The sequence below is a fragment of the Lynx rufus genome, unplaced genomic scaffold (genome assembly GCF_022079265.1).
Source record: "Lynx rufus isolate CCGP_SWC_20201006 ecotype Redwood Valley unplaced genomic scaffold, mLynRuf1.p SCAF_9, whole genome shotgun sequence".
Taxonomy (NCBI): domain Eukaryota; kingdom Metazoa; phylum Chordata; class Mammalia; order Carnivora; family Felidae; genus Lynx; species Lynx rufus.
Genome location: NW_025814897.1, coordinates 107,985,167 through 108,010,566, shown reverse-complemented (window position 1 = coordinate 108,010,566; position 25,400 = coordinate 107,985,167). Strand labels below are relative to the sequence as shown.

General features: G+C 60.6%; 5 protein-coding genes across 7 annotated transcripts; 1 reads left to right on the top strand and 4 right to left on the bottom strand.

Annotated features, from left to right (window-relative positions):
* Positions 1 to 297: 297 nt before the first annotated feature.
* Positions 298 to 4,013, bottom strand: PRDX5 (peroxiredoxin 5). Its single transcript, XM_047070749.1, has 6 exons — positions 3,723 to 4,013; positions 1,884 to 2,018; positions 1,011 to 1,142; positions 896 to 934; positions 663 to 724; positions 298 to 553 (listed from the first exon to the last, which is right to left on the bottom strand). Exons 1-6 carry the CDS (start codon positions 3,912 to 3,914, stop codon positions 448 to 450), a joined length of 666 nt encoding a protein of 221 aa, XP_046926705.1. The 5' UTR covers positions 3,915 to 4,013; the 3' UTR covers positions 298 to 447.
* Positions 4,014 to 4,254: 241 nt separating this feature from the next.
* Positions 4,255 to 5,442, top strand: TRMT112 (tRNA methyltransferase activator subunit 11-2). The gene is made up of 4 exons (XM_047070956.1): positions 4,255 to 4,700; positions 4,784 to 4,885; positions 5,013 to 5,102; positions 5,186 to 5,442. Exons 1-4 carry the CDS (start codon positions 4,623 to 4,625, stop codon positions 5,291 to 5,293), a joined length of 378 nt encoding a protein of 125 aa, XP_046926912.1. The 5' UTR covers positions 4,255 to 4,622; the 3' UTR covers positions 5,294 to 5,442.
* On the bottom strand, positions 5,390 to 13,554 carry ESRRA (estrogen related receptor alpha). Of its 3 annotated transcripts, none has more exons than XM_047070955.1 (7): positions 13,346 to 13,554; positions 11,502 to 11,838; positions 8,109 to 8,225; positions 7,833 to 7,961; positions 7,252 to 7,419; positions 6,883 to 7,152; positions 5,390 to 6,446 (listed from the first exon to the last, which is right to left on the bottom strand). In XM_047070955.1, exons 2-7 carry the CDS (start codon positions 11,824 to 11,826, stop codon positions 6,187 to 6,189), a joined length of 1,269 nt encoding a protein of 422 aa, XP_046926911.1. In that variant the 5' UTR covers positions 11,827 to 11,838; positions 13,346 to 13,554; the 3' UTR covers positions 5,390 to 6,186. The 3 variants fall into 3 exon arrangements, with proteins under 3 accessions (XP_046926911.1, XP_046926910.1, XP_046926909.1); XM_047070954.1 differs by lacking the exon at positions 13,346 to 13,554 and adding an exon at positions 12,198 to 12,675; XM_047070953.1 differs by lacking the exon at positions 13,346 to 13,554 and adding an exon at positions 12,333 to 12,675.
* A 712-nt stretch (positions 13,555 to 14,266) lies between these two features.
* CATSPERZ (catsper channel auxiliary subunit zeta) lies at positions 14,267 to 17,141 on the bottom strand. The gene is made up of 5 exons (XM_047071828.1): positions 17,121 to 17,141; positions 16,531 to 16,873; positions 15,534 to 15,613; positions 15,255 to 15,321; positions 14,267 to 14,501 (listed from the first exon to the last, which is right to left on the bottom strand). Exons 1-5 carry the CDS (start codon positions 17,139 to 17,141, stop codon positions 14,392 to 14,394), a joined length of 621 nt encoding a protein of 206 aa, XP_046927784.1. The 3' UTR covers positions 14,267 to 14,391.
* Positions 17,142 to 17,842: 701 nt separating this feature from the next.
* On the bottom strand, positions 17,843 to 23,758 carry KCNK4 (potassium two pore domain channel subfamily K member 4). The gene is made up of 6 exons (XM_047072261.1): positions 23,378 to 23,758; positions 20,355 to 20,478; positions 20,046 to 20,206; positions 19,661 to 19,847; positions 18,985 to 19,124; positions 17,843 to 18,296 (listed from the first exon to the last, which is right to left on the bottom strand). The coding sequence occupies exons 1-6, from the start codon at positions 23,756 to 23,758 to the stop codon at positions 17,892 to 17,894; spliced, it is 1,398 nt and encodes a 465-aa protein (XP_046928217.1). The 3' UTR covers positions 17,843 to 17,891.
* Positions 23,759 to 25,400: the final 1,642 nt, after the last annotated feature.

The following is a 25,400-nucleotide window of genomic DNA, read 5'->3' as shown; positions in this document are numbered from 1 at the left end:
AACATTTTAAGTGAGATCAGCCAACACCCAGAGATCAAACCATGGCTGCGAGCCAAGCTCTGTCCGCCTAGAGCCCTTCCAGATATACTCCCTCTGCACTGACCGTTCTTTCCCTTGTTTTTCAGACCACTGGCCCTTTCTCTGCTTCCTAACACTTCACTCAAAGGCTCTCCCCGACTGTCTCCTCAATTACATCAGGGTCCCCCATCAGCACCCCTTCAGCCCCTGCCCATAGTCTCACAGCCGTGACTGTGGTCAGGCCTGGCCCTCACCAACCAGCAATACACAACCAAGGAGTAAAGGTGAACCAGAAATGTTTATTGCAGAACTTTGGTCCAAGTTCCCATCAGGGAACTGGCCCCTCTTGGGTTTGGACTGGCGCCCTCTGTCCGGGGCTGCGCAGGTGAGACCGGGAGGGGGAGAAAGAGTATGTCTGGGCCCAGGGTCTCAGAGCTGCGAGATGATGTTGGAGGCCAGGCTGCAGGTGAGGCCTGTACCATCCGGTTCCACATTCAAGGACTTCACTACGCCATCCTCTACCACCATGGAGAACCTGCCAGAAGGAGAGACCGGGCCAACTGCAGCGGCCTGGGCCTGGAGGCTGGGGATGGAGATTGGAGGGGCGGCAGGGGAACCCCACAGGGGGACCCTCCCACTTTTACCTCTTGAGCCGTCGGTTTCCAAAGAGAGACACCAGTGAATCATCTAGTAACAAACCTGTCTCCTAAAAGGGAAGGCAGAGACAAGACCTAGAATCTTCCAGAACAGACCAAGCACTACCCCCACCCCACCCCACACACACCCAGCTGCTCCCCATATTAGCCTCCAAGTTCCTGTATCCAAAGCCTGGCAGAGGGATCACCCTCTAGGGTGGGGGTTGCAGGGGTACACTCACCTTCCCAAAGGCCCCTGTGGGGTCAGCCAAGAGCCTAACCTAAGGAGGAAGTAAAGGTCAAAAAAAAAATCCCATACCTGGCCCGTGACCGCCCCCCCCAGCACCCACACCTCACCTTGCCTCCAGAGTTGTGAGCTCGTCCCCACTCTGCGGTGACAAAGACATCATTAACGCTCAGACAGGCTATCACCTGGACCCCTTTGGCCTTCAGAGCCTCAGCCTGCTCCACAAACCCTGGTAGGTGGGTCTAGGAGGGGGAAACGAAGGGTCAGCCCAGGGATACTTGCCTCGGCTCCTCAACCTCCCCTGGATCTCCAGGCCACCCTCACTTCCCTCTCTGACACCTTTGATCCAACAATGAGAAGCGTGTAAGCCACACTTCCTTCTTGCCTTGGCCACAAGGAAGCTCGGATCCAAACTTAAGTGTTCTGTGGTCACCACGAACTTCCCGTGGACAGGACTATAGTTTATTTACCCCAGTCCCAAGTGTCTTCCATAGAGCCCCTCGCCGGCAAAATCAATAAGAGATGTTGGATTTGATTACAAAACCCTTTTCTCCTACGTTCCTGGCACCACTACTGTTTCACAGCCTCCCCAGATTTTCTGAAGGCTCTGGTGTCCTTCTTAACCATCACATCACCTGCATACTTTAAAAAAATTTTTTTAATGTTTATTTTTGAGAGAGAAAGAGAGAGAGAGAATGGGAGAGGGGCAGAGAGAAAGGGAGACAGAATCTGAAGCAGGCTCCACACTCAGAGCAAGCTATCAGCACAGAGCCTGATGCGGGGCTTGAACTCACAAACTGCGAGATCATGACCTGAGCCCAAGTCGGACGCTTAACCGGCTGAGCCACCCAGGGGCCCCTCACCTGCATACTCTTGTCGCAAACTGCCCTAGGACTACGCGGAAGACCTACGAACAACACAGACGAACAACACAGACGTGGGCACAAGACTCCAACTGCGGAGTCCCAGAAGGCAGGTCTCACCTTGGAACAGCCAGGGGTAAAGGCCCCAGGGACTCCAAACAGCACTCCCTTCTTGCCCTTGAACAGCTCTGCCAGGTTCACCTTGTTCCCAGGTTCCCCTTCGAAAACCTCCACCGAAGGGATGGCCTCTCCTACCTAGAGGGAAGGATTCGGTAAGGAGTTAGTTGGTTACCTGGTAAGTTACCAGGGGAGATTGAGTAGATGAGGAGGGAAATGAGGGGGTGGATAAGGGAGGCCAAGGGTAGGGCGAGAAACCAGACCTGGCAATTGCTCCTGGTGGAGCGGGGTTGATAGAGTTGGAATGTCCCTCCCTGTGACCCTCCCCTCCCCACCCCCACCCCCACCCGCCAGTTACTCCCAGGTTTCAAGGTGGCCCTATTCCTTTTACCAGCCTGTTGGTGACAACAGAAAAAGGGAGAGGCCTCTCTGGGTGTTGCAAGGGATTGAGTAAACACCACACTTTTCTGACCATAATGAAGTGGGATAAATGGGCAGGGGAGGAAGGGCAAGGGCTCCATTTGGGGGTGAGGAGGAGACCGTGGCAACAGGGAGGGAGAGGACCCCGGCCAGGTCTGAGCATCCAACCCCCAGGAAGAGAAAACGGAGGGCAAAGGAAGGTGAGAACGTTGCCTGTAGGGAGGGGGGAAGGGGGAGGGGAGGAGACGGGATTGGGAGGGAAGTATAAAATAAAAGGAATCTCTCGGGGCACCTGGGTGGCTCAGTTGGTTAAGCGTGGGACTGATGATTTCTGCTCAGGTCACGATCTCACGGTTTGGGAGTTTGAGCCCCGATTCGGGCACCATGCTAAAAGCGTGTAGCCTGCTTAGGGATTCGCTCTCTCCCTCTCTCTCTCTCTGTCTCTCCCCCACTCTCTCTTTCTCAAACACAAATAAATGAACGTTTTTTAAAAAGGAATCTCTCATGGGGCGCCTGGGTGGCGCAGTCGGTTAAGCGTCCGACTTCAGCTCAGGTCACGATCTCGCGGTCCGTGAGTTCGAGCCCCGCGTCGGGCTCTGGGCTGATGGCTCGGAGCCTGGAGCCTGTTTCCGATTCTGTGTCTCCCTCTCTCTCTGCCCCTCCCCCGTTCATGCTCTGTCTCTCTCTGTCCCAAAAATAAATAAACGTTGAAAAAAAAAATTAAAAAAAAAAAAGGAATCTCTCAAAAGGGATGGATTGGTCTACCTGGGAGTGTGTGAGGGCTTCGTGGAGCCAGAGGAGGCAAGCAAAAGAAGGGCGTGTCAGGAATTGGGAGGAAGAGTAAGCAGGAGGAGGAGGAGGTCTCAGAAGAGTGTGGAAGGGGAAGGAGGGGGTGGTTGCAAGGAGCAGGGGATGGTTCCAGATGAGGGGTGAAAGACTCGGAGAAGAGTGGGAATTAGCCACGGGGGAAGTGGAATGGGAGGAGGCACAATATTGGCTTTCACAAAAAACACTTGTTTCAAACGATGGGTGAAGAACTATGCCCTGCAATAGAACAGAAACGTACAAGAGGGTACGGGGTTGGGGGGGGGGGAGGGGAGGGACGTGTATGGGGGTTGAAAGGGGGTCCTGGACAAAGGAGATGGTTCCAGAAGGCGCAGGAGGCCATGGTATTCAATCGCCTGAAAATGGTGGAGACCCGTCACGGGGTGTCGCAGGGTGGAAGTGAAAGGGTGACGGGTGGATATGGGGCATGCACGGGGTCTCGCTGAGGGGATGAGGGAGAACTACGGAAGAGTCCAGCGCGGCGGGCAGCGGTCCGGAGGGCAGGAAAGAGGGTGATTCTCCTCCCGATCACCGGGACGGAGAACACTGGGAAGACGGGCGGGAGGGGAGGTCAGGCAGAGCCCGGCCAGCGGTCACCTTGATTGGGGCCATAGCTGGGGCGGCGCTTCTGAAACCGCAGGCCCCTCCGAGCGTCCACTCCCCTCCTCGTCGCCGATACCCTCCTGCTCTCGCCGCCGCCGATGCAGCCGACCCGATGGCAGTCGCCCGGACGAGAGCTGAGCCCGCCCTGCCACCTAGAAGACGCAGCCCAGCCAACTGCATGCCCATACCAGAGGCCACGATCGCTCCGCCCCCAGGCCCGAGCCTCGGCAGGAGGCGGGGCCTGGCGCTAAGCGCCCCCGCGGGACCCCGCGAAAGGCGGAGCCTCGGCTTCGCCCGCCCCCGGCGAGCCTCCTCCACCGCGCAGGCGTAGGGGCCCGTGCAGGGGCGGCGCTCCCGAGACGCTACGCTCGGCTTATTTACATTTGGGGCTGGACCACGGGGGCAGCAGCCAAGGGGCGGAGTTTCCGGCGGCCGCGCAACTTATTTGCATGCAAGGGTGGGGGTGTCGCTGTTTTGATGTGCCTCGTTTACGAATTCCTGCAGTGTTTCTTTGCCTTAACCGGAATTGAGGGGCGGGAGACGATGGTGTCAGGCGCCCGCGTGGGAGAAAAACATGGCTTATTTTGCATTCAACGAAGACCCCTGCATTGCGGCGGCTTTACATGTGATTTACACTATGCATGATTTGTAGCGAATGGAAACCACTGGGCCTGCGCCGTGGCCATCACCTGCCGAGACGCTTCCGGTAGCAGCGCGTGATTCGACCAAGCTTTTTCAAATACCTCTCCGGCTAGCACGAGAAGTTCCGTCATTCCGTCACTTCCGCTTCTCCAAGCCGTCCAATAGGACAGAGACTGGAGCGGCCCCGGAAGTGATGCCACGGAGTTTCTAGCTTTTTCCGGTTCCGGCCTGGGGAGATTCCGTTTTGGCGACATGAAGCTGCTCACCCACAACCTGCTGAGCTCGCATGTGCGGGGGGTGGGGCCCCGTGGCTTCCCTCTGCGCCTCCAGGTATCGGCCGGGGGCAGTCTCGCGCCCGTGTCCTGGGGGACCAGGATCCGGCCCCGGCCTCACAAAACCCCTCCGCCCCGCAGGCCACCGAGGTCCGCATCAACCCCGTGGAGTTCAACCCCGACTTCGTGGCGCGTATGATACCCAAGGTGGAGTGGGCGGCGCTTCTGGAGGCGGCGGATACCGTGAGGACCCTTCCCCACGCCCGTGCTCGCCCTGAGTGGGGGGGGTGGACGGGGTCGGTCTCACCGCAGGCCAGGTAGCCTGGCAAGGGTCGGCATGCCCAGAGGTGATTTAGGCCTTTGCCCCCAGTTGCACCTGGTCGAGGTACCCAAAGAGCCGATTGAAGGGTATGAGCATGACGAGAAGTTTCTGAGGAAGATGCACCACGTGCTGCTGGAGGTGAGAACCTGCCCATCGCCCGTTTCCCCGGCCAATCAGGCCGATGCTTTAAGTGCTCAGCTCTGTGTCCCGCTTTCCCGCAGGTGGATGTGTTGGAGGGCACCCTGCAGTGCCCAGAGTCTGGACGTCTGTTTCCCATCAGTCGTGGGATCCCCAACATGCTGCTGAACGATGAGGAAACTGAGACTTAATCGTGCGAGTCGCTAGTTTTTCATTCTGTAACTGTGTGTATCTTAGTTCAAGGTCATGTGTATCCCCAACCCTTGAGCCAGTGATACGCAAAACAGTGTTCTTGAGCTCGATATATTTTTTTTTTCTCATTAAAGGTTCAAAACCAAAAGCGGTTTCTCTTTGCAGCAAATATACATTAAAATAGAGTCTCTGTACAGCCAAGGGCTCTGGGCCCTGGCTTGCCCTATGTCCCTGCACCTCCCTGGCCAAACCCAAAAATAAATATAGTGTTATTGCTCTGCAGGGCATAGAGGCAGTGCTCCCCCTACCCCCTGAGGAGGCCGGGTGGGAGCTGATGGGGGGGGGGAGGGGGACCCTGGCCACCCCAGGGGTCCAGGGGCTGGAGCCTGCTTGGAGTTATTGCTTCAAGGGGGGGGCAGTAATGCCCAATGCAAATGATGAGGAGAGGAGCGAAGGGGGCAGGGGCCTTTGCTCTCCAAAAACCCCTCTGCTCTGGAGAGAGGGTTGGATTAAGCAGCAGCAAAAGCATCACCCACTGGGAGACTGTGGCCTCCACTCCCTTCCCTCCCTGAGATCAGGCTTCTGCTCCCCCCCACATACGTCCCCTGCAGCCCCCTATGGCTTCCGCAAGGCCCCCTTAACACTCCGGGGGCACGTTATGGCTTGCAAGGGACAGCACTGTGCCCAGAGCCTGGACACACACGTTCCCAGCTTCTAAGACCCCCTGGGAGGGGGGAGGGGAGGGCGTAGGGCCTGCTCCCAGGGGCTGATGGTATTGCCCTGGCCCTGCCAGCAGGCTGTGGCTCTGCCCAGACCCCAGCTCTGCCCCCTTGGGGCTGACCCCATACTGGGCGGGTCCTGCCAGCACCCCCACCCATGCCCACCCCTTGCCTCAGTCCATCATGGCCTCGAGCATCTCCAAGAAGAGCTTGTGCATGGGCACCTTGCCCTCCAGCTTCACCCCATAGAAATGGGCCAGCACTTTGCCCGCTGTCTGGCGAAGGAGTGGTAATGTGAGCAGCAGCCTGCCTGCCCGCCGCCGCTCGGCACCCCCTCCGGGGCCCGCCCGGCCTGCTTCGTACTCCAGCAGGGCCTCGTGTAGAGCTTCTCGCAGCTGCTCCACGGCCTCGGCATCCTCGATGTGCACAGAGTCTGCAAGGAGAGAGGAGAACGAGGCTGACGTGGGCCAGCTCCGGAAAGGGCACAGCCAACACCTGCTTGGGCACCCTTGGATGGGGCCTGAGAAGCCAGGCACAGGTTCGAGTGGCTGGCTGGGGCACCAACTCCCTGCCCCTGCCCATGAGCCAGGGCCCACGCTTCCCCCCCTGCCCCAACTATGGCCACCTCTCGTCCTCCCCGCCTTCCCCTCCACTAAATCATTCACCTTTCCGTGTGCGGATGACACTAGAGCTCAAAACCCTACGTGCGGTTCCTGGGCCTGCCCTCGCCTTCTTCGTGACTTTGAACAAATCACCCTTCTCCCCTAAGCCCCAGTTTTCCTGGTCGGCAAGATGAGACCGGGCCACCATCAGAGCTGCAAGCTGGAAGGCCTCAGGGAGACACCTGTCCCTGCCTGCCCCGGACTCACCTGAATTGGCAAGGGCCAGGGCTTTCAGCAGGACATACTCCTCACGCTCCAGCCTCAGGGCCTGTAGTCGCCTCACCAGCTGCAGCAGGGCAGCCCCTAGTTCCCCCAAGCCCGCTGCTCGCGCTCCCTCTTCATCCAGGACCAGGTCCTCGGCGAAGGCCAGCTCATCCTGCAGTGGCAGCGAGCGCTGGGCCACGCCCAACACCAAGACCTCCATCCATACGCTCTGCAGCACTGACATCTGGTCAGACAGGGACAGTGACGAGAAGCCTGGAGGGTGGTGGGAAGCAGACCTGGCTGAGCAAGTTCATCAGAGCCAGGCGTGGCCTGGCCTACACAGGGAAGCCCCACATCACCTGGCCCCTTTACCTGGGATGCTCTTGGCCCAGCTGATGGTGACCACGATCTCTCGGTCAAAGAGGTCACAGAGGGTAGCCACGGCCGGGAGGTGTCCGTCAGGGCCCGCTGGGTCAGGCATGGCATACAGCTTCTCAGGCTCAACCACCAGCAGATGGGACACCAGTGCATTTACTGGGGCTGCAGTGACAGTTGGAAGAGGCACTCGAATGCATCACCTTGCAGGCCCCTTCGGGGCCCAGCATCTTCCCAGAATTCCTTCCCCGATGGCCTTCTGAGGAGCCGCTGGCCAGCCACTCTTGGGACACCTGTCTCCAGGAAGGGCTCTCGCTACTTCCCAGGGGAAAGCCAAGTCCACGGCCAAGTTCGGAGTGTGAGAAAAACCTGTCCCTGTGCCCAGCTGTGCGACTCAGGGACTGGTGAGAAAAAGGTATTTTCAAACACACGTCTTCAGGGAAATGGGAACAGACGAAGGGAAAACTGGGGTCCTGGTGCCCAAGATAACTACTGCTCTGGGGGGACTGACACCTAACGGGCCTCTCGTGTCCTGGCCCCACCCCAACCCTAGAGCTCCAAGGACCTCCAGCTCTCACCGGTTTTCCGAGGGCCTCCAGCTCCCGCCAGGGGTCCCGCAGGGAAGGAGCCCGGGAAGGGCAGTGGGTCCACCTCTGGCCGCCGCTTGTATTTCTGCCGCCCTCCCCGCACACGGTCCAGACGCACTCCTTGAATTGCAGGACAGCGCTGTGTCCGTGGGACTGGGGGGGGGGTACTTGCTCTACAGAGCCCCCCTGCCCAGTTGAGTCCACCAGAAACTTCCCAGGCCTTGCCCACCCCAGCCCCAGGCACCCGGGCCCCTGCCCAGCGCTCACCCTCCTTGAGCATGCCCACCCGCAGGCACTTGGTGAAGCGACAGGCCTGGCAAGCCTTGCGTCTCCGCTTGGTGATCTCGCACTCGTTGGAGGCCGGACAGCTGTACTCGATGCTCCCTGCCAGAAAGAGGCAGAGCTCCAGTGGCGGCCTCCCAGGGCCCAGAAGACAGGAGAGTCCCGACTCCCCCCCGCCCCGGGCAAGCGCAGGTCTAGAGAGAGCAGGGGTGCCGGGAGCGGGGCAGTGAGGGGAACGCTCCCCCCCCCCCGGGCCCCTTCCCTGGGCAAGGGAAGCCTGGGACCGGGGGAGCCAGGAGGCTGATCTCCACCCCGAGCCTCTTGTCAAGCTGCATCTCTGGGCCCTCCTGCCCTCAGCTGCTCTCCTCATCTTACTCGGCCTAGAGAAGCATCTAATGTTGCGGATCGTGTCCTGCTCCTACAAACACGAACGCTTTTTGTCTTTTGCCTCTAGAACGCCACATTCCTGGGGTGCCTGGGTGGCTCAGTCGGTTGAGCGTCCAACTTCGGCTTAGGTCATGATCTCACGGTTTGTGAGTTCGAGCCCCGCGTCGGGGCTCTGTGCTGACAGCTCAGAGCCTGGAGCCTGCTTCGGATTCTGTCTCCTTCTCTCTCTGCCCCTCCCCACTTGTGCTCTCTCTGTCTCTCAAAAATGAATAAACGTAAAAAAAAAAAATTTAGAACGCCACATTCCTGGTTTCTCTTCCGTTGGAGAACCCCAGGGCTGCCCTTGGACCCTGTCCCCCCCCGACTCAGATCCCATAGTGAGCTCACCAGTCGTGCGCCTTCAAATTTCTATCTCCAGACCCGCGTGAACGCTAGACTTCTATTCTACTGCCTCCTCGACATCTTGTACGTCTAGAAGGCGTTGCAAACTTAACCTGTCCTAAAAGCAGCCCCGGGCCCACCAGTCCCAACACCCACAGCTCCATCTGTCCAGGTCCTCGGGCAGAAATCCAGAAGAACATCTCTTCTCACACCCAAACCGAACCGGTCAACAAAGCCGGGGCCAGCTTGACCTCCTCGTAGGTCCAGACGCTGACCCGTTCCGCCCGGGCACCCGCTTCTTATCCTCGACCCCAGTTTACCATCACCTCACCGCACCTCGTGCTGGTCGCCTCCTCTGTCCTTTTCTCCTTCAGCGAGTGTGGACACGGGTGCCAGAGGCAACCCCTTAAACTCAAGTCAGATCCCGCCCCAACCTTGCTCAAAACCCTCCAGTGATTTCCCTTCCGGGTTAAAACCCGAGCGAGGCCGATGAGGCCTACAGCCCCCCACCCCGCCCCCCTTGCTGTGAGAGTGTCAGGTGCCCTTCTGCAGGCTTCGGCTGCTTGTCCCTGCCTGACGGCTTCTCAGCAGCTCTCCGCACCAGCTACGCACGTACCCATCTTCGTTATCTGTCTTCCCGCTCGGCGTCTGCTTCATGAGGGCCAAGATCACCGAGCGCGAGAACAGGGCCTGGCTGTAGAGCAGGTCCTAACGACTGGCTGAATGAACGCGTGGTGGCCCTCCCGGCCCCACAGGGCTACCACGAGGCCTGAGTGACGCAGCCAGCCAACGCGCCCTTGGCCCGCGCATTCCTTCCCACGGTGTGCCTTCTCCTATGCCCCATATCCAGGCCTGCGTGCACAGCTCAAGACACCTCCTCAGGGAAGACCTCCAGGAGAGCCCCCAGCCCGGCCAGGTTCCTTGACACACATCCTGCTCGTCCCCCTCCTGCACGTGCAATGGCTGTACTACGACACTTCTGTGCAGCTCACCATTTTCTCGCTCCCCTCTGCTAGAATGTAAGTGGCTTCAGGACGGGAGCGGTTCTGCCACCGTCCCAGCTAGGTCCCCACGCCTGAAACAGTGGCCGGGACAGCCAAGCGCAGGTCTGTGAGGAACAAGGGCTCTGGAGGCCCATCCTGACACTATCACTTACCGACCATGTGACCTCGGGCAAGTCCCGTACCTAAGCCCTCAACCCCTCAGTTTTCCCAGCGATAAAACTGGGATAAAAACAGGAGTTTCTACAAAGATGGCCGGTGAGAACTCAAGGGAATATCGGGGTAACACAGGCAGCATGGTTCACAGCGCCCAAATGCTCAACAAGTGATTGCCATTGGGGCGCCTGGGTAGCTCAGTCAGTCAAGCATCTGACTTCGGCTCAGGTCCGTGAGTTCGAGCCCCGCGTCGGGCTCTGTGCTGACAGCTGAGAGCGCGGAGCCTGCTTCGGATTCTGTGTCTCCCTCCCTCTCTGCCCCTCCCCGCCTCACGTGCACGCTCTTTCTGTCTCTGTCTCGCAAACATAAAAACATTAAAAATCAAAAAAAAAAAACAAACAAAACTTGCTATTTACGGCTAGTGCTCAGTAAAGATTTGTCAACTGAGTTAACAGAGAGTGAAAGGTTCCAGGGTAGGTAGAACCTGTTAGTTCACTGACCTTCAGAACCAGAAGAGAGCACAAGTGGTTTTAGAGCAGTGGGTCTTGGCCAGATCAAAACCCACTGGAACGTCACAACCCACTGGGAGCCATCGGTCCGAAGTTCAGTTATAAGTCATAAGCAGAGGCAGCAGTCAGCAGCGGACCTAAATCGACCCAAGTTCAAATCCCGGTTCTGCCATTTTCTACCTGTGGGACTCGAACAAGGTTTTAAAAGGCTTCCTGGGCCTCCGCCATGGTCCCAGTGCTGGCACCTTATGGGTTGCCAGGGGAGTAACAGATCAGACGCATAGAGGGCACAGTGCCTGGCTTAGGGTAAGCCCTCAAGAAATGCTCCCCAAAAGTACACGTTATCTAAGCCCTGAAGTAACCAGTGATTTCCATAAAAATGGAAGTAACAAGCACATCTCAAGTAATGCTTATGATGTCTCCGTCATGCTCACTCATGTTTTGCTGGGTTTTCCCTGAGTGAGAAGGATTCAGCAAATACTGGCAGCAGGCCTGTTTTACCTAAAAAGTCTTTTTAAAGTTAGGTGCCGAAGTATGACGTAGCCGCTCTCAGTTACCCATAAAAACCTGCCTTGTGCTGCTGCTGCTGCTTTGGGGAAATCCACCAAAGGGGAATGTTCTATGCTGCTGAGAGGTGAGCAGCTGGCAGAAGCTAGAACAACATTTTGGAGCGGGCAGAGTCTGCCTCAAATTCTTCAGAGCCACTGTGGAAGGTGCTAGGCCTACAGTACCCAGAAACCTAGAAGGCTTCCCGAGGCCTCTCTCACGTTCCACCTCCCATCCATCAACACATCCTGGTGGCTTTCACTTTTTAGCAAAATGGCATTCCCAGGAGGTAGGAGGAACCCGGGAACCCCAAGTTGTACCGCAGCTGTCTGGGGGCCACCCGTTGGGGGACGCTAGGCCCAGAGGGCAAAGGGCATAGGAGTGTGGTGGGGGCTCACCCTGGATGGTCCTCTTGAAGAAGGCTTTGCAGGCCTCACAGGACGCCACGCCATAGTGGTAGCCGGAGGCCACATCGCCACAGACCAGGCAGAGGCGTTTGGGCAGGGAGCTGAGCACCAGCTTCCCACCACCCTGCTCGCCAGGCCCAGCCCCCTCCCCATCCTCCTCTTCCTTGTGGCCCGGGAGGCAGCGGGTGGGAGCTGGGCCAGGGGCCAGGGCCACTGGGGGCTCGGTTTCAGTCTCCGAGGAACCCTTTGGGCTGTCGGGGCTGGCTGGCTCTGCCTTGATGTAGAGAGGCTCAATGCCCACCACCTGGCTGGACATGGCGCTGGTCACCTGCAGGGAGAGACCTGTCAGGTCACAGGGAGACACTGGGATGGGGGATGGAAACACCGTGCCACCCGGGTTGCCCAACCCCAGGCCTAGAGCCAGGCTTCCAGACTCACTGAGGGGGAGGGAAGGGGGGCAGAGTCCAAGGAAGGGCTGCCCATGAAGACGCCCCCCCCCCAGCTGTTGCTATGGGAACAGAGTCTCCAAAGCCTCCAGGGCCTGTAACTGATGGCAAGGTCTCCCACTTGGGATCCCGGAGGAGGCCTGGAAACTCCTTACTCCCACTCAGAGCCCGGAAGCGGGTTAATCTTAGTCCCCAGGCAATCTTCAACCCCTTCTGGAATCCCCAGCCAGTAGCAAGGTACCTCTCAATTTTCACCAGATGTTGGGGACCTCGATGATCTCCCCCTCACCTGGGTGTCCTCCATTCAGAAGCGCAAACCAGGCACACAAGGGCAGTTGATGTGCTCACAAGTGTGGGTTCACACACTCCCACTCACCTGGGTTCTAGGTGTCTTCACATGCTCACACATGCTCACTCTCTGCGGGGCACTTCCCATGCCTCACCCATGGCCTTCCCCAAACCCCACCTCTCACTCGTGCTCCCATTAATCTTCACACACTCCCCCCAAAGTTCACACCCCATAAACAAAGTCACACTCAAGGCTCACAATCACCCCCCACACACAAACTCACTCCCACTCACCATGCCCCCCACACTGACACACACTGGCATAGACTTGTGGGAACACACTCAGAGCCTTTCCACACCTGACACACCGCCCCTCCTGCCCAAGCATGCCAATCCCAGGCCCACCGGCGGACGCGGCTCCACCTCCTTACACCCCACCCCACCCCCAACCCCCGGGAAGCACATTCACTCTTCCATTCCCGCTGCCGCAGAATCCTCCACCTCTGGGGCGCCCCGCCCCCCCCAACCTGCGCACACCTACGGGAAGTTGCCTAAAGTTGCTTCGCCTCCCCTCCCCCTCCGCCCGCGGGGGACCTCTATCAGGTTATCAGGAAGTAAATGGGGAGCGCCAAGGAGGAGGAAGTTCTCCCCCGCCGGTGCGATGACCTTTGACCCAGAGAGGAGGGTGGCCCAAGGCCCCTTTGAGCGCCCCCACGTGGTCTTCAAAGCCCCTTCTCCAACAGGGAACCCTCCCTATCTTCCACCCCGGCCCGCCCCTGGGACTTCGACTTGCTCCAGGTGCCGGATTGAACCCTGCCCTGGGACTGGACCCGAGGCCCAAGCCTGACCCTGGCCAGGACCTGCAGCCCGAGCCAGAACCGGCCCCTGTCCCGGGCCGACGCACTAAGACCTGAACGCCGGATCCCGCCCAGACCCTAACCCCGTCTGGCTGTCGACCCGGTCCCAACCGTGACCCGGGCTGGTCCTGGAGCCGGACCCGCCCGGAGCCCGCCCCCCCGCCCGCCTCCCAACCGCGCTCGCACATGGCCCCCGCGCCCCGCCCGTCCACCCCCCCAGCGGCGCTCCCCTCCGCCCCCGGACCTGGGGCTCCGGCAGGGCGGGCGGGCAGGCATGGGGGCCGAGCGGCCCGGAGCGCCGGGGTGAGCCTGGGGCCGCGAACGGCCCCTCCTCCGCCGCCTCCTCGGGCCGCACCGCCCCGCCGCGCCGCGTCCCCTCACTCGGCGGCGCCGCCGGCGGCTTGTAGGACACAAAAGGACATCGCGGCCGCTTCCTACTCTGCTTCCTCCAGCTGACAGCGGGGGTGGGGCCGGCCGTGCGCATGCAAAGCAGGGGGCGGGGCTCGGCGCCCTATGCTAATCAGACAAGTGGGGCAGGCAGCGCCTGCGTGCCCGGACCGGTCGAGGCGGAGCCGGCGAAGCCAGAGGGCGGGCCTTCATGAAGGTCCCGCCCACCGCCGCCGAGCCAGATTGGCGCACTCGGGGAGGCGGCCGCCAAGGGGGAGGGGCCAGAGGAGACTCGGCGAGGGGGCTGGAACCATGAGCGCTCTTACGTAACGAAGGAGGCGGAGCGCGCTGTGCGCGAGAGGAGTGGGCGAGGTGGTTCAGGGGCCGCAGTTGCGGGGCAGGGAGACTTACATATGTAAATGAGGCGGGAGGAACAGAGAGGTTAGTGTAACTGCATATGCATGAAGGGCGGAGCCTAGCGTGCCCATACTAGAGAGGCGCTGCCCCTCTCCCTTCTCCCCCTTCCCCCAAGATTACTCCATCGGGGCACTTGGACCGCAGATCCAATATCCCCACAAAGCCGCTGGACCCGGGGTGGGAGAAGCAGACATAAAACATGCAAGAACTCCTGGATTTCAAGTCCCGGGAAGGCGGAGCCAATAGGGCCTGGACAGAAGAACGCTCAAGGTCACTGCGGTGACCGAGTGAAGGTCACGGGGAAAGGCGGGGCCACGTGCGTCCGCCTCACGCGGGCAGCCACGCACTGACTCACCGATTGTGCACAAGAGCCTTTTATTTCTCTAGGACTCAAATTCCACGTGGACGGGGTCAGGTTTGGGTCTGGGGACAGGACAAGGGCCCGGGGCTGGAGTCCGGTTGTCCCTCGAGCCCGAGGCGGTGCTCTCAGTACGCCAAGAGGTTCAGCCTCTTGCTCCGGCGCCTCTTGAGCCCTTCGATAGATCGCTGCAGCTGCTTGGTCAGGAAGTGGTCCCGGCCTATGGCTGACCGGTAGCCTGGAGGGCAGAGCTCCACTTAGGTCAGTGAGCAGGGGGCATGGCCTCCCCAGCAGTGCGTGCCGCATGTGAGAATTGAGCAACCGCGGGTGATTTGGGGTGGCAGGAGCGCTTGGCGCTCGGGTGTGTGTTAATCTGGGAAACTTTGAATCTCCAAGGTGCTGGGCCCTGACGGTTTTCTTTCAAAAGGTCAAGTCATACACCTGCACTCCAAACAGATGGGGGGTGTGGAGGAGGATCAGAGTGTTGAGGTGGAGGGTGGATGAGGGCAAGGTTAGCGATGTTGCAGGCCTGAACTAGGACAGTGGTAGCCTGCAGCTTTGTGAACCCCTGCTGGGCCACCCACTCTAAGTGATTAGCCAGCAACCCCTCCGTTATTTCATAAGCAGGGCAAACAAGGGAACTTTCACCCAAGGAATCCATTGTTCAGAGGTTCCTCACAGCACCAAGGGAGGGGGCCAAGACCCCACAAAGATTGTCATCCCCATTCGGCAGGGGGATGGAAACGGCTTTAGAAAAGCCACATCAGCTAAAAAGGAGCTGCCCCGAGGCGGGAGCCCAGGCCTCATGCTCTCCCCACTGGGTGTCCCTGTGGCCAGTCCCCGGACTTTTTACTTATGGTGGGGCTCCTGGAACATCGGTGGGTGGTAAGGGAATCTGACAGGGTAGTCACATCCTGAACTCCCACTCCCAGAAGCCTGAGCCCTGCAAAATCCCCCAGGGTCTCTTGTGGGGTCTGAGGGAGGGGCTTACTCCGGAGGGCTTTGGTGAGGATTTCCAGAGCTTCATTCTCCATGAGTTCCATCAGAGGCAGTGGCAGCTGGAGAGGCAGCAAGAGGTTCAGATGTCCAAGGGGCCCCGGCCCTGCCGAGCTGAAGTGCCCCACCTGCTTGCTCCCTCTAGCCCCAAGACCCCCAACTAACATGCCTGCCCCACCACCCTACAAAACACCCTCACCCCTTCACCTCTGCCACCCCCACTCGCCCATCCCCCACGCCACTAAAACCCCTCATCTCCCTGGGTGCTGCTAACCCTGTTCTGCTGCTCCGCCCAGTAGGCTCGATGGGGTGTGTGCTTCAAGATATTGAGCGATGACTCTGAGGAAGACATTTCTGGGAGAAGAGAAAAGAGAGATCAGTCATCTCCGGACTGCTGGGTCCGCCCCGGAGGAGAGGAAATGTATGGGCAGGCATGTGATTGGGGGGGGGGGGGCTGCGGGGAGTGGCCTTCAGAGACCAGCCCCAGGTGCCACCTTATTGGAAAACAGTATGGGACAGTAATTTGCCACCCTGGGCTTTATTGTCCCCCTCACCAAGGTTCCAGTTCTGACTACCCCATTGTGTGAGGCTTAGGAGCAGTGACTGAAACTTTCTGACTCTCAAGTTCTTCGTCTGTAAAATGGGGTAATAAGAATGGCCCCTCTATAGAGGTTGTGAAGTTTAAAGCGATCGTGCAAAGGAAGTCCAGTGCCTGGCACTCAATAAATGGCAGTTACTATATTGTTATCAGTTCCAATCCCCTGATGAAGGGGCCCGGAGGCGGGGGGAGGGGAGGGAAAGGGGGCGGCGGGGGGGGGGGTGGGGGCAATCCCCAAACAGTGCCCAGGAAGGAGGTACTTAAAAATTGTAACCAATGACTGAGCGAATGAAAGATAGGCACGTCCTCAACGAGAGCAAATCCATACACAAGAAAATAACTTCCTCCTCTCAACTATCCCAATGATTCCATTAAAAGCAGGAGTCCTACCGCGCTGCCTCTGCGCCTTTTTTTGGGGGGGGGGGTTGTCTCGGGCCTGGCGCGCCTGGGCCACAGGACCTTGTATGACGCCTTCCCAGTAGGGGGCGCTCCAAGCATGATTGATTTAAAGCGTGAAAGATGAGAGAGGGCGCCCCGCCCAGGAAGGGAATCCTGGAAACTTGGGTCCCATAGCTTCCCACCCGCCTCCCCTCCACTTTATACCAGCAGATACTGAGGTCCTGGCCAGCCCCCTGCCCTGTGGATACCCACAGCCTGGTGAGGCCACACTGACCAATCTCGGTCTTGGAATCGACGTCCCCCTCCTCTAAATGGCTTCCCAGGGAGCTTTCCTGACGGAGCTGCAGCTCCAACAAGGAGTGGTCCTCCAGCTCCTCCTGCTTGAAACCGTCCTTGTACTCTCCGTGATCCCAACCACCGTCCGAGTCACGGCGGGCCTTCTCGTTGCACCACCGGCGAGTCTTGCTGTGTGGGCTGCTGTCCTCCAGGTCGGAGTCCTCGCAGACATTGGGCAGAGGCACATTCAGCTTCGACTGCGACAGCGTGGCCCTGGTCCACAGATTCCGGATGTCGTTGTCTGGTCTGGACGTGTCTGAGCCACCGCTGCCCAAAGACGCCTGTGGGCCACATACAACGAGGGAAGCCAAGGGCAGCGGGGAGTGGGGAAGGAGAGGAAGAGCAGGCCGGGGGACGGGGATCCTGAGCCCTACCAGGGCCACGACTCCGTGGAGTCGGCTCAAGGCTCCGCTTTGGGCTCTTTGGGAGTTGCCCCGGGGCCAAGGCTGAGGGAGAGGAGAGCCGGGGACCCAAGCTGGACTCAGTCTGGGGGCTCGCAGGGTGTGGGGGCCCGGGAAGCGTTCTTACTCTGAAAGGCTTTTCCTCCATGGTTCTGCCCCCAACGGACCCAGTCGCCACAGGCCTCGGGGCAAGGAGGAGGGCGTCACGCTCCAGGAGCGGGGAGGGGCAGGGTCGCGTTCCCGAATGGCGCTGCGGGTCTCGCGAGGGAGAGTTCAATCTACAACCCCCACACTAGATGCCATTATCTCCTCCCCACCCACCCACACCCCCGCGCCCCCCACGTCTGTATTGAGCTTGGAGACGCACAGCCCGCCTTGGCACATTCCTAATCCGGACCCTCCTCGGTAGCCTCCCGGCAGAGACACGGGCCCAAGGGTGGCCCTTTCGGGTGCACGCGTGGTGGGAATGGGGGTGGGGGGGTGGGGGAGGGAGGAGGCCCGGCCTGGGGGTCGCAGGAGGCCTGGCTTGCCCCGGAGGCGGCCCGACGCAAGCTCTCCCACACCCACTCGCGTTCCCGGAGCGCGCACGCCCGCAGCGGTGCAAACTGTTTTCGTTTATTGATGCAGGCTTTGAGGCACAGTCGTGAGGTGTTGTGAGGGACGGGCCCAGCCGGGACAGCGAGACAGAAAGCCTTGGGGGGTCTGCAAATGAATGAAGTGAGGAGAGGGCCAGGAGCTGGGCGGGGGGGGGGGGGGGGAGGGTGGCAGACAAGCAACCCGTAGCTTCCTCCCCAGGCCTCAGTCCGGTCGAAAGAGGCCTCTTTGGTCAAACAAGCAGAGCATGCCAGGGAGAGCTAGAACGAAGCCCTTTGAGAGGCCCGGGCCGGGGGTCCTGCCCCTACACCGGCACGCCTTTTTCCCGGGGACGCCCTGGGCCCCGCGGCCGCACGGGCTTCCGGGGAGGGTTAGGAGGGCGACGGCGACCCCGTGGCGCGCGGGGCAGCGCGCAGCCACGCTCGCTCTGGGTATCAGAGGACTCGTCGATGAAGGCCAGGTTCTCGCTGGGGTAATCCAGCGCGGAGGCGGTGGGCGGGGTGGGCGGGGACGGCGGGGTTGGCGGCTCGGCCTTCGCTGGGAGCGCAGGGGACAGGGGCCCGCCGGCGGGCTGCGCTGGGCACGGCGGTGGAGGCAGGAGTGGCCGCTCCTTCTCCAGCGGCGGTGGTGCCGTGGGCCCGACTCTCTGGGTCACCCGCGCCGTCACGGTGCCGGTCCAGCTGGCGGCCTGCGCCGTGAGGCCGCCCATCTGCGCGAGGAGTAAAGGGAGTCCTCGACCGACCGCGGGTCCTCTACCGCCTCCGCAACCCCCGGGAACCTGACCCGTCGTCAATCAGGCACTGCCCCTCTTTTCCTCCTGGTCCTCCTGCCTCAGCCCCCCCCCCCCCCCCGAGCGAGAGAAAAGGCTCATCAACCCAGCTACCCACTCTCCTCTCCTCCATCGGAACCTAAGAGCCCTCTTCTCCAGGAGCTTTTCTAGAAAGCCCCAGCTTTATTTCAGCCATCCTTCCGGTGCCCCCCAGAGACCTTTGCGTCCCTTATCGGGGCTCCTCCGCCGGCTCAGCCAGTAAGGTGACACAATACCGGTCGCCCAGTTAAATGTGAATTTGGATAAACGACAAAGTAAATGTTGGTATGTGCATATCCCTCCCATGCAATATTTGGGACACGCCTATTGTTATGTATGTGAAATTTACATTTAACTGGGCTTCCTGCTTTTTGTTTTCTTTTGGTTTGTTTCTTAACCCTATCCAAGAGAGCAGAGATGGAGTCACCAGCAAACCGGCCCAAATGTAACCCTCTGTCCCTGGGCCGGGCGCACTCAGGCCCTGCCTTGAGAAGCCCACGCTCTGGAAGGGAGGCCAACGGGTCAGCCCGCTGGTACAGCGCTTCAGCACCACGGCGCAAGCGCAGCGCAGACCCAGGGGCGCGCCTACCTCTGCCCGAGTGCGCCGGGACACTACTCGAAGCCAGTTCCCGATGGTGGTGAGTACTGAGGCGAAGTAGGCCAGGCCGAGCAGGATCCAGAACCACACCAGCGGCTGGTAGGCTGCAGAGTTCTGGTTGGGGCTGGCGCCTGGGATACCACCGGGGAGGCCAGAAAGATGTTGATTGTGGGGCAGGCGTTAAGCCTGTGGGCTGCTGGCTCACTGCCCCTCTTCCCAGCTCAGGGAGAGGATCCGCCCTCCCCGGGGCCATGGGTATGCGCTAGAGCGTGTGAATGCATGCACGTTGAGTGCGCGTGGCTTGGAGGTGTGCCAGGTGAGATTATGCAAGGGAGTGTGCTCGCGTGCAAAAGTGTAAACGGCTGTGAGGAGTGCACATATGTAATATAAATGTGACGCGTGTGAGGGGTGCGCTTAACGTATGTGTGAGCATGCGTGGGGTGCGGGCACGCAAGAATGTAAGGGCATATGAGGTGTTGCATAGGTGCACAAATGTGAAGGTACATGCCGTGAGGGCGGGGAGGGATTGGAGCGAGCGCCTGTGAGCTCACGTACACCACACGGAATTTGGAGGGAGAAGCGAGACTGCAGTCCCCCCCTCCCGCCCCCCCACCCCGGGCATCAGTTAAGTGGCTAGGGAAGTGCCGCGCAGGAAAGGTGGCCTCACCGGCCACATAGTCCCCGAAGCCCACCGTGGTGAGCGTCACTACGACGAAGTAGATGGCCTCCAGCTTGCTCCAGCCCTCCACGTAGCAGAACACGAACGTGGGCGTGAGGACAAACAGCAGGCAGCCAATCAACAGGAAGAGCACCGCGGATAGTATTCGCACCAGCTCCGGTGGCACGTGCCACTTCTGCAGGGAGGAGCAACGGCCCAGAGCCAAGAAGTCGCCAAAACCTCCGCCGTCGCGCCCCACACCGGCTCCTCCTCGAGCCCGTGCGCGAGGCTCTCGCGATCTCAGAGGCCCGCGCGCTCCCGGTGCCCGGGTGGGGACGTAGGGCAGGGTAACCCCAGCGTAACGCAAGGGCGCGCAGGGCGAGGAGCAGCTCACCAGGAAGATGGCTTCGATGTGACCGATGCCGCGGCGCAGAGAGGAGCCCAGCCGGTCCCCGACCCCTGCCAGCAGGATCCCGAACAACGGGATCCCCACCAGCGCGTAAAAGATGCAGAAGAGCCGCCCGGCATCTGTGCGCAGGGCCGCGTTGCCATAGCCTGGGCAGAGGGAGCGTGCAGGAGGTCGAGGGGCTGCCTGGCACCCACCTTCCTCCCTCTGCATTTTCCCCCTTGAGAAAGCCCAGCGGCCCCCTTGCCCCCCGCCTCCCCCCTCCCCCCACTCCACATGCTCAGTCCCCTCCCCCACCGATCGTGGTGATGATGGTGCCTGAGAAAAAGAAGGCGCTGCCCAGGTCCCAGGCTGAGTGGTTGCTGTTACTGGTTGAGTTGGTGTCAGGGTCCGCACCCCCTCCCAGGGCATCAGCCACCTCCTGCGGGACAAGGCGCAGAAGGAGGAACCTCAGTCCTTCCCTACTGTCCTGGCCAACCCCCTGGCCCTCCAGTCTCCAGAGTGGTTTCCTCCCTACCCCTCCCAGCTCTCCCCTTCCCCCTGGTCTTCCTGAGGCCAGTCCCTCAGAGGAGACACTGCAGATTGGGCGGCCCAATTTTGTTTGGCCTCCACCTTGTTTCAGAAGCATTCTAGTCTTCTGTCCCTTAATTTCACGCAAACGATTGCAAATTTACAGCGGTCAGGAGCACAGACCTCGGCGCAGTCAGCCTGGGTTTAAATCTTGACCTCAGGCAAGTTAACACTCTGCCTGTTTCTGCCCCTGTCAAGTGGGGATGATGGTAATAGCACCTACCTCAGAGGGTTGTGAAGAGTTAAAGCACTCGCAACAAATTAAGCCCTGTGTATTTGTTAACTCAGTCCCCAGTGGTGATCATGCCCAGTGATGTCCAGCCCACCATTCCCATCTCCACTATGGAAGGTGAGTTTGAGTTCCTTGCCTTAGAAAATCTGCTGGAAGTCAGGGGCCCTTCCCCCAGGAGGGTTCGGATGCCATCAGATTTTGCATCCAATATTTGAAGGTTCGTGGACACACAAGCCCCCGCCCACCCTGCTGAAGTCCAAGCCAAACCCTGCGCTACCTGGTTGGTCCTCAGTAGATATGATTAGATTAATGAAGTGGCCATGTGTCTGTCCCTCCTGCCACCTTGTAGGTCCCTCCAAGGCAGAGTCCGTGTTTTGAGAGTATCTGCCGTAAGTGACGGAGGAGCTCTTACCGAAGGAGCACAGAGCTACCGCACAGGGCCATGGAGGAGATCATAAAGCACATTCTTTCTCTCTGACTGCAATCCTCATTAGCAAGACCCATTCCAAATTCATCTTCTTAAGGCGACTGCCCCCAATCCTCCGTAGCTCCCTGCTGTCTTAGCATAGCATCCAAACTCCCAGCCCAGCATTCAAGTCCCTGTTCCCAACCTCCTTTTTTTCCAGTCTTCTCTCCTGGGGCTCCCATTGGGAACCCAAGCTGCCGTGACTTTACCCCCAGATTTTGAGATGATCCCATTTCCTGTCATAACAATTTTTAAATGAAGCCAAGAAGTGAAATGTATGATTAAAGTGATTTGATTTTTATTTTGCAAGACTTTTCCAATAAATTCACCACTTAGGGGGAAAAAAATCCTTTGTCATCCTGTGTGTTCTAATTTTTGCTTCCAGTGACGAGGCATCTGCTAAACCCAAGCTCTGCAAAACACTCTGAGCTTTCCAGCTTCCCCGCCTTTGCCCATGCTGTTCCTCTGCCGGTAGGTCTCTGGCAACCCAATCGCACATCTCTAAATCCTGCGCCTCTCACCTGCCTCCGGTCAATTTCCAGCTCCTTCCCAAGGCCCCTGGTTTCCCCCTCAAAGCCCCCAGCACCTAGCCCAGGGCCCGGCACACAACAGGTGTTTAACAGAGAAGGGAGCAAGGAAAGTTCCCTTTCCATTGAATCCTACAGTAACCTGTCCCTGGATCTGTCCCCTCATCCCGAAGTGACATCCTCTCCGGTATAGCCTGTACCTGCACCTGTTCCACCCCCTATGCATTTCCCTGGTCACCCTATGGTGTAGAGCACAGCACCTAGCAGCCAGTAGGTGCATAATTGCTGCCTCCCTAATTGTGGAAGAGAAAGCAGCTGTCGCCCACACTTCTAATTTCTGCCATTCCTTTTCTTCTTTTTTTATCCAGGGAAAAAGCATTTCCAGTGTGGAGAAAAAAATAGGTCAGATTCCCTCCCTCCCTTCCTCTGCCCTGTGGTCTGGCCAGACACATTCTCCTGCCCGGGCCTCTCTGAGCCTTCCTCTGCATTCTGGAAGTGTCAGAGAGGACGTCAGGCCGCCTGTGTCCCGGCCCCACCCTGCCCCTCATCTCGGCTCCTGGTCCTGCCACCTTGGGAATCAGCTGGAACACGGAGGCCTCCGTGCGTGCGGATGGCTCCTCCCTCCGAAAGAACAGGCGGAGAAAGAGGGGGACTCTTCAGTAAAGTAATAAACATTAATTTATTAACGTGAAACCTTGGAGGTTTTACATGACGTCGCTCAGAAATCAGAGGAAGCGACGAAGGTGCTTGCCTGACGGTACCCCCAGCAGGCTGAAGCCCGGCGCTGTCAGTCACTGAACCCAAAGCTGACCCCACCCCTGCCTTGCCCCTTCCTCCAGCCTTCTCATCATAAGCCCGTGCGCTGGCAGTGAAGGGGTGCCCAACCTGGCATCCCGGTGGCAAGCTTAGGGGATCCCGGAACCCTCTGAAATCACCCGGACGTGTTTACATGTGCATTTTTCCAGGGGTCAGGGGGCGTGTTCAGTGTTCTTGGGTGTCTCCAAGGCATCGGTGACTCCAAAGCAGTAGAGAAACCAGTGTGGCGTGGCCAGGTTTAGGAGACAAAAATACTGCGCAGGGCGTATTTATTTTTAAAAACTATTCGCTGCTTAGTGGCTAAAATTCACAAGTATCCAGGCGCCCTGGGTTTCATCTGGCAACCCCTGAGCCGGTGAGGTAGGCCTGTGAAAATGTGACATATCTCACGGGCTCCAGCCATTTATTCATTTCTTCCTTCACTCGTTCCTTCACTCAACCACCGTCAGTCACACCGAAGAAGACAGTCCAGGGGCTCAGTCCAATGCCAGGCACGGCCAGGCAAATCAATGCCCCCATGGCCGCGATACTGAAAACCCAGAGAGCGGGATCCCAGCCTCTGGCCTGCGCCCCTCAGCGGCACCCTACCGTCAGGGGGTGCCGGTCTGGAAGCAGCAACCCAGCGCGGGGCCCCACTGGCGTGCAGCTAGTTTCGGGGGGAGGGGGGGTCACAGGTGACTGCTGAAGGGGTTCCTGCCCACCCACGCACCTTGATGAAGAGCCCCAGGTCCTGGTCGCTCACACATGGATGGGCCCTCAGGAACTTCTCTCGGACCTCCCCCAGCTCCCTCTGGGCCTGCTGCTCGTGGGGCTGCTCCAGGGCCTGGAACACCAGGGCACCGGATACCAAGTAGAGTAGGACCAGGGCCAGCAACGCCAGTAGGGTGGTGCTGCGCATGGCGCGCCCAGGGGCCCGGTTGACTCCACTGCCCGCCTGGGGAGGCCGGGCAGGGGGCTCCTGGGGAGCTGTGGTCACTGTGGGTAGAACCAGGGAGGCCGGGATCAATAACCTGGGCTGCCACCCCCACACCCTCCTCTTCCAACCCCCACACACCCAAAGGTCCTCGGAGTCCCCAGTCCTACTGCCCATAGGTGTCCTATCTTCACGTCCCTCTGCCGGGACACCTGGGACCGGGGCACACCCAGTCCCCCCACCGCTGTCCTCCCCCTTACCTCCACTGCCCGGCCCTCAGCCCCTGTCCAGGGACTCCAGGACATGAGAAGAGAAGAGGGCACCGGGAAGGGAAAGGAAGGAGAGTGGAAGGGGGAAAGAGAGACCGAGCCTGCTGAGCGAGAGGCTGGACGAGCGAGAAAGCACCGGGGGCCTGGAGGGGGCGTGAGGCAGCGGCTTCAGCGCAGGAGGCTGAGGGGGCGCGGAGGCGCGCGAAGAGACGGCTGGAGAGGCCGGACCGCGCAGGGCGGGGACGGGGATGGCGGGTCCCGGCTCCTCCGGCTGCGGCTGCGGCAGCATCTTCGCGCTTCTCTCCCCCCCTCCCGCCTCTCCCCGCTCCGCGGCGACCCGCTGGGCCGGACGGGTAGCCTCCAGGGTCTCCCAGCGCCCCGCCGGGCTTTCGAGGAACCCAGGGGCGGGTCCCGGTCGCTGCGCAGAGCAGAGGCAGGGCGGAGGGGTGGGGGGCGGGGGGAGGGTGCTCGGTTCCGGGAAGGAACAGGGCGGGAGCGATAAGGGCCGAACCCGGGCGGCATCCTCCGGGACAGCTGTCAGCCCCCGGGACAGCGGGTGGCGGCGCCCACGCGCACACACGCGGGCACAAAGGCCCGCGCGCCCACGCTCCTCCCTGCGGCTCCCGCCCGCCCGGCTGCGCGGGCCGCACGCACACGCTCCACCGGCACGCTCCCCAGACTCACGGGCACACCCGGACCCCCAGGGGCGTGCGCGCCAGGCCGAGGCACCCCAGAGGTCCACGCGCACGTGTGCACACACTCCCGTGCACACACCCAGGCCGTCGGGCCACCGCGCAGCGCTCGCCACCCAGACACGCTGCACCCCCGCGGTTCGCTCCCACCGCCTCCCGAGTCTTCCACGCTGACGCCTGGGAGCGTGCGGGCGGCAGGACGCGCGGCCGCACGACTCCCGGAGGCGCCCACGCGCGGGAGGTGCGCGCCCCGCCCGGCCCGGCCCGGCCCTCCCCCCACCTTGCGCACCCCTGCCGGGGAGTCCCGTCCGCGCCCCCGCTCCCGTCCCGCACCCCCCTCCCGCGCCAGCCCCGCACTCACTGTCGGCCCCGCTGCGGCTGCGGCTGCGGCTGCGGCTGCGGCCCGGGCTCCCGCGCGGCCTCGCCGGTGCCGGCTGGGCCGCGGAGGCGGCGGCGGCGGCAGGGGCGGAGCGGGCGGCCGCCGGGGCTGGGACCCCCCCCCCCCGCCGCCAGAAGCCCCCCTCCTTCCAAGTTTAACCCCTCCGGCGCCGCGCCTCCCTCCGTGCCGCGCCCTTGCCGCCGGCGCCCGGCCCTGCAGCACCTTACCTGCGGCCGCCCAGCCCCCCAATTCCGGCGGATCTCGGCAGGTGACGGGCCGAGGAGCCCGAGAGGGGCCGCCGCTGGGTCCGACCTGGAGTCTCAGACCGGAGTCCTGGTACTGCCCCGCCGGCCATCCAGTGTGGCCAGCGGCACGGCCCCAGCCTGGACATCTGCCGGCTCACCTCTCCGGACAGGCACCACGCTAACCTCCCAGCGTCTCCCAGCCCCATTATGGCCCTCAATTCCCCGCCCCTGGGG

Excerpts from the sequence above, each read along its gene's own strand:
- PRDX5 (XM_047070749.1), bottom strand. The coding sequence starts at position 3,914 with ATGGGCATGCAGTTGGCTGGGCTGCGTCTTCTAGGTGGCAGGGCGGGC. Across the intron at positions 935-1,010 it reads CTCACAACTCTGGAGGCAAG|GTTAGGCTCTTGGCTGACCC; the intron begins GTGAGGTGTGGG and ends CTTCCTCCTTAG. Across the intron at positions 554-662 it reads GGAAACCGACGGCTCAAGAG|GTTCTCCATGGTGGTAGAGG; the intron begins GTAAAAGTGGGA and ends TCCTTCTGGCAG.
- TRMT112 (XM_047070956.1), top strand. The coding sequence starts at position 4,623 with ATGAAGCTGCTCACCCACAACCTGCTGAGCTCGCATGTGCGGGGGGTG. Across the intron at positions 4,701-4,783 it reads GCTTCCCTCTGCGCCTCCAG|GCCACCGAGGTCCGCATCAA; the intron begins GTATCGGCCGGG and ends TCCGCCCCGCAG. Across the intron at positions 5,103-5,185 it reads TGCACCACGTGCTGCTGGAG|GTGGATGTGTTGGAGGGCAC; the intron begins GTGAGAACCTGC and ends GCTTTCCCGCAG.
- ESRRA (XM_047070953.1), bottom strand. The coding sequence starts at position 12,392 with ATGGGAAGTGCCCCGCAGAGAGTGAGCATGTGTGAGCATGTGAAGACA. Across the intron at positions 7,962-8,108 it reads GGTGGGCATGCTCAAGGAGG|GAGTGCGTCTGGACCGTGTG; the intron begins GTGAGCGCTGGG and ends CTGCAATTCAAG. Across the intron at positions 7,420-7,832 it reads TGGAGGCCCTCGGAAAACCG|CCCCAGTAAATGCACTGGTG; the intron begins GTGAGAGCTGGA and ends CTGTCACTGCAG.
- CATSPERZ (XM_047071828.1), bottom strand. The coding sequence starts at position 17,141 with ATGGAGGAAAAGCCTTTCAGA. Across the intron at positions 15,614-16,530 it reads CGATTCCAAGACCGAGATTG|AAATGTCTTCCTCAGAGTCA; the intron begins GTCAGTGTGGCC and ends CTCTTCTCCCAG. Across the intron at positions 14,502-15,254 it reads CCTCACCAAAGCCCTCCGGA|GCTACCGGTCAGCCATAGGC; the intron begins GTAAGCCCCTCC and ends TCTGCCCTCCAG.
- KCNK4 (XM_047072261.1), bottom strand. The coding sequence starts at position 23,758 with ATGGGCAGTAGGACTGGGGACTCCGAGGACCTTTGGGTGTGTGGGGGT. Across the intron at positions 19,848-20,045 it reads ACATCGAAGCCATCTTCCTG|AAGTGGCACGTGCCACCGGA; the intron begins GTGAGCTGCTCC and ends TCCTCCCTGCAG. Across the intron at positions 18,297-18,984 it reads CCCGGCGCACTCGGGCAGAG|ATGGGCGGCCTCACGGCGCA; the intron begins GTAGGCGCGCCC and ends CTCCTCGCGCAG.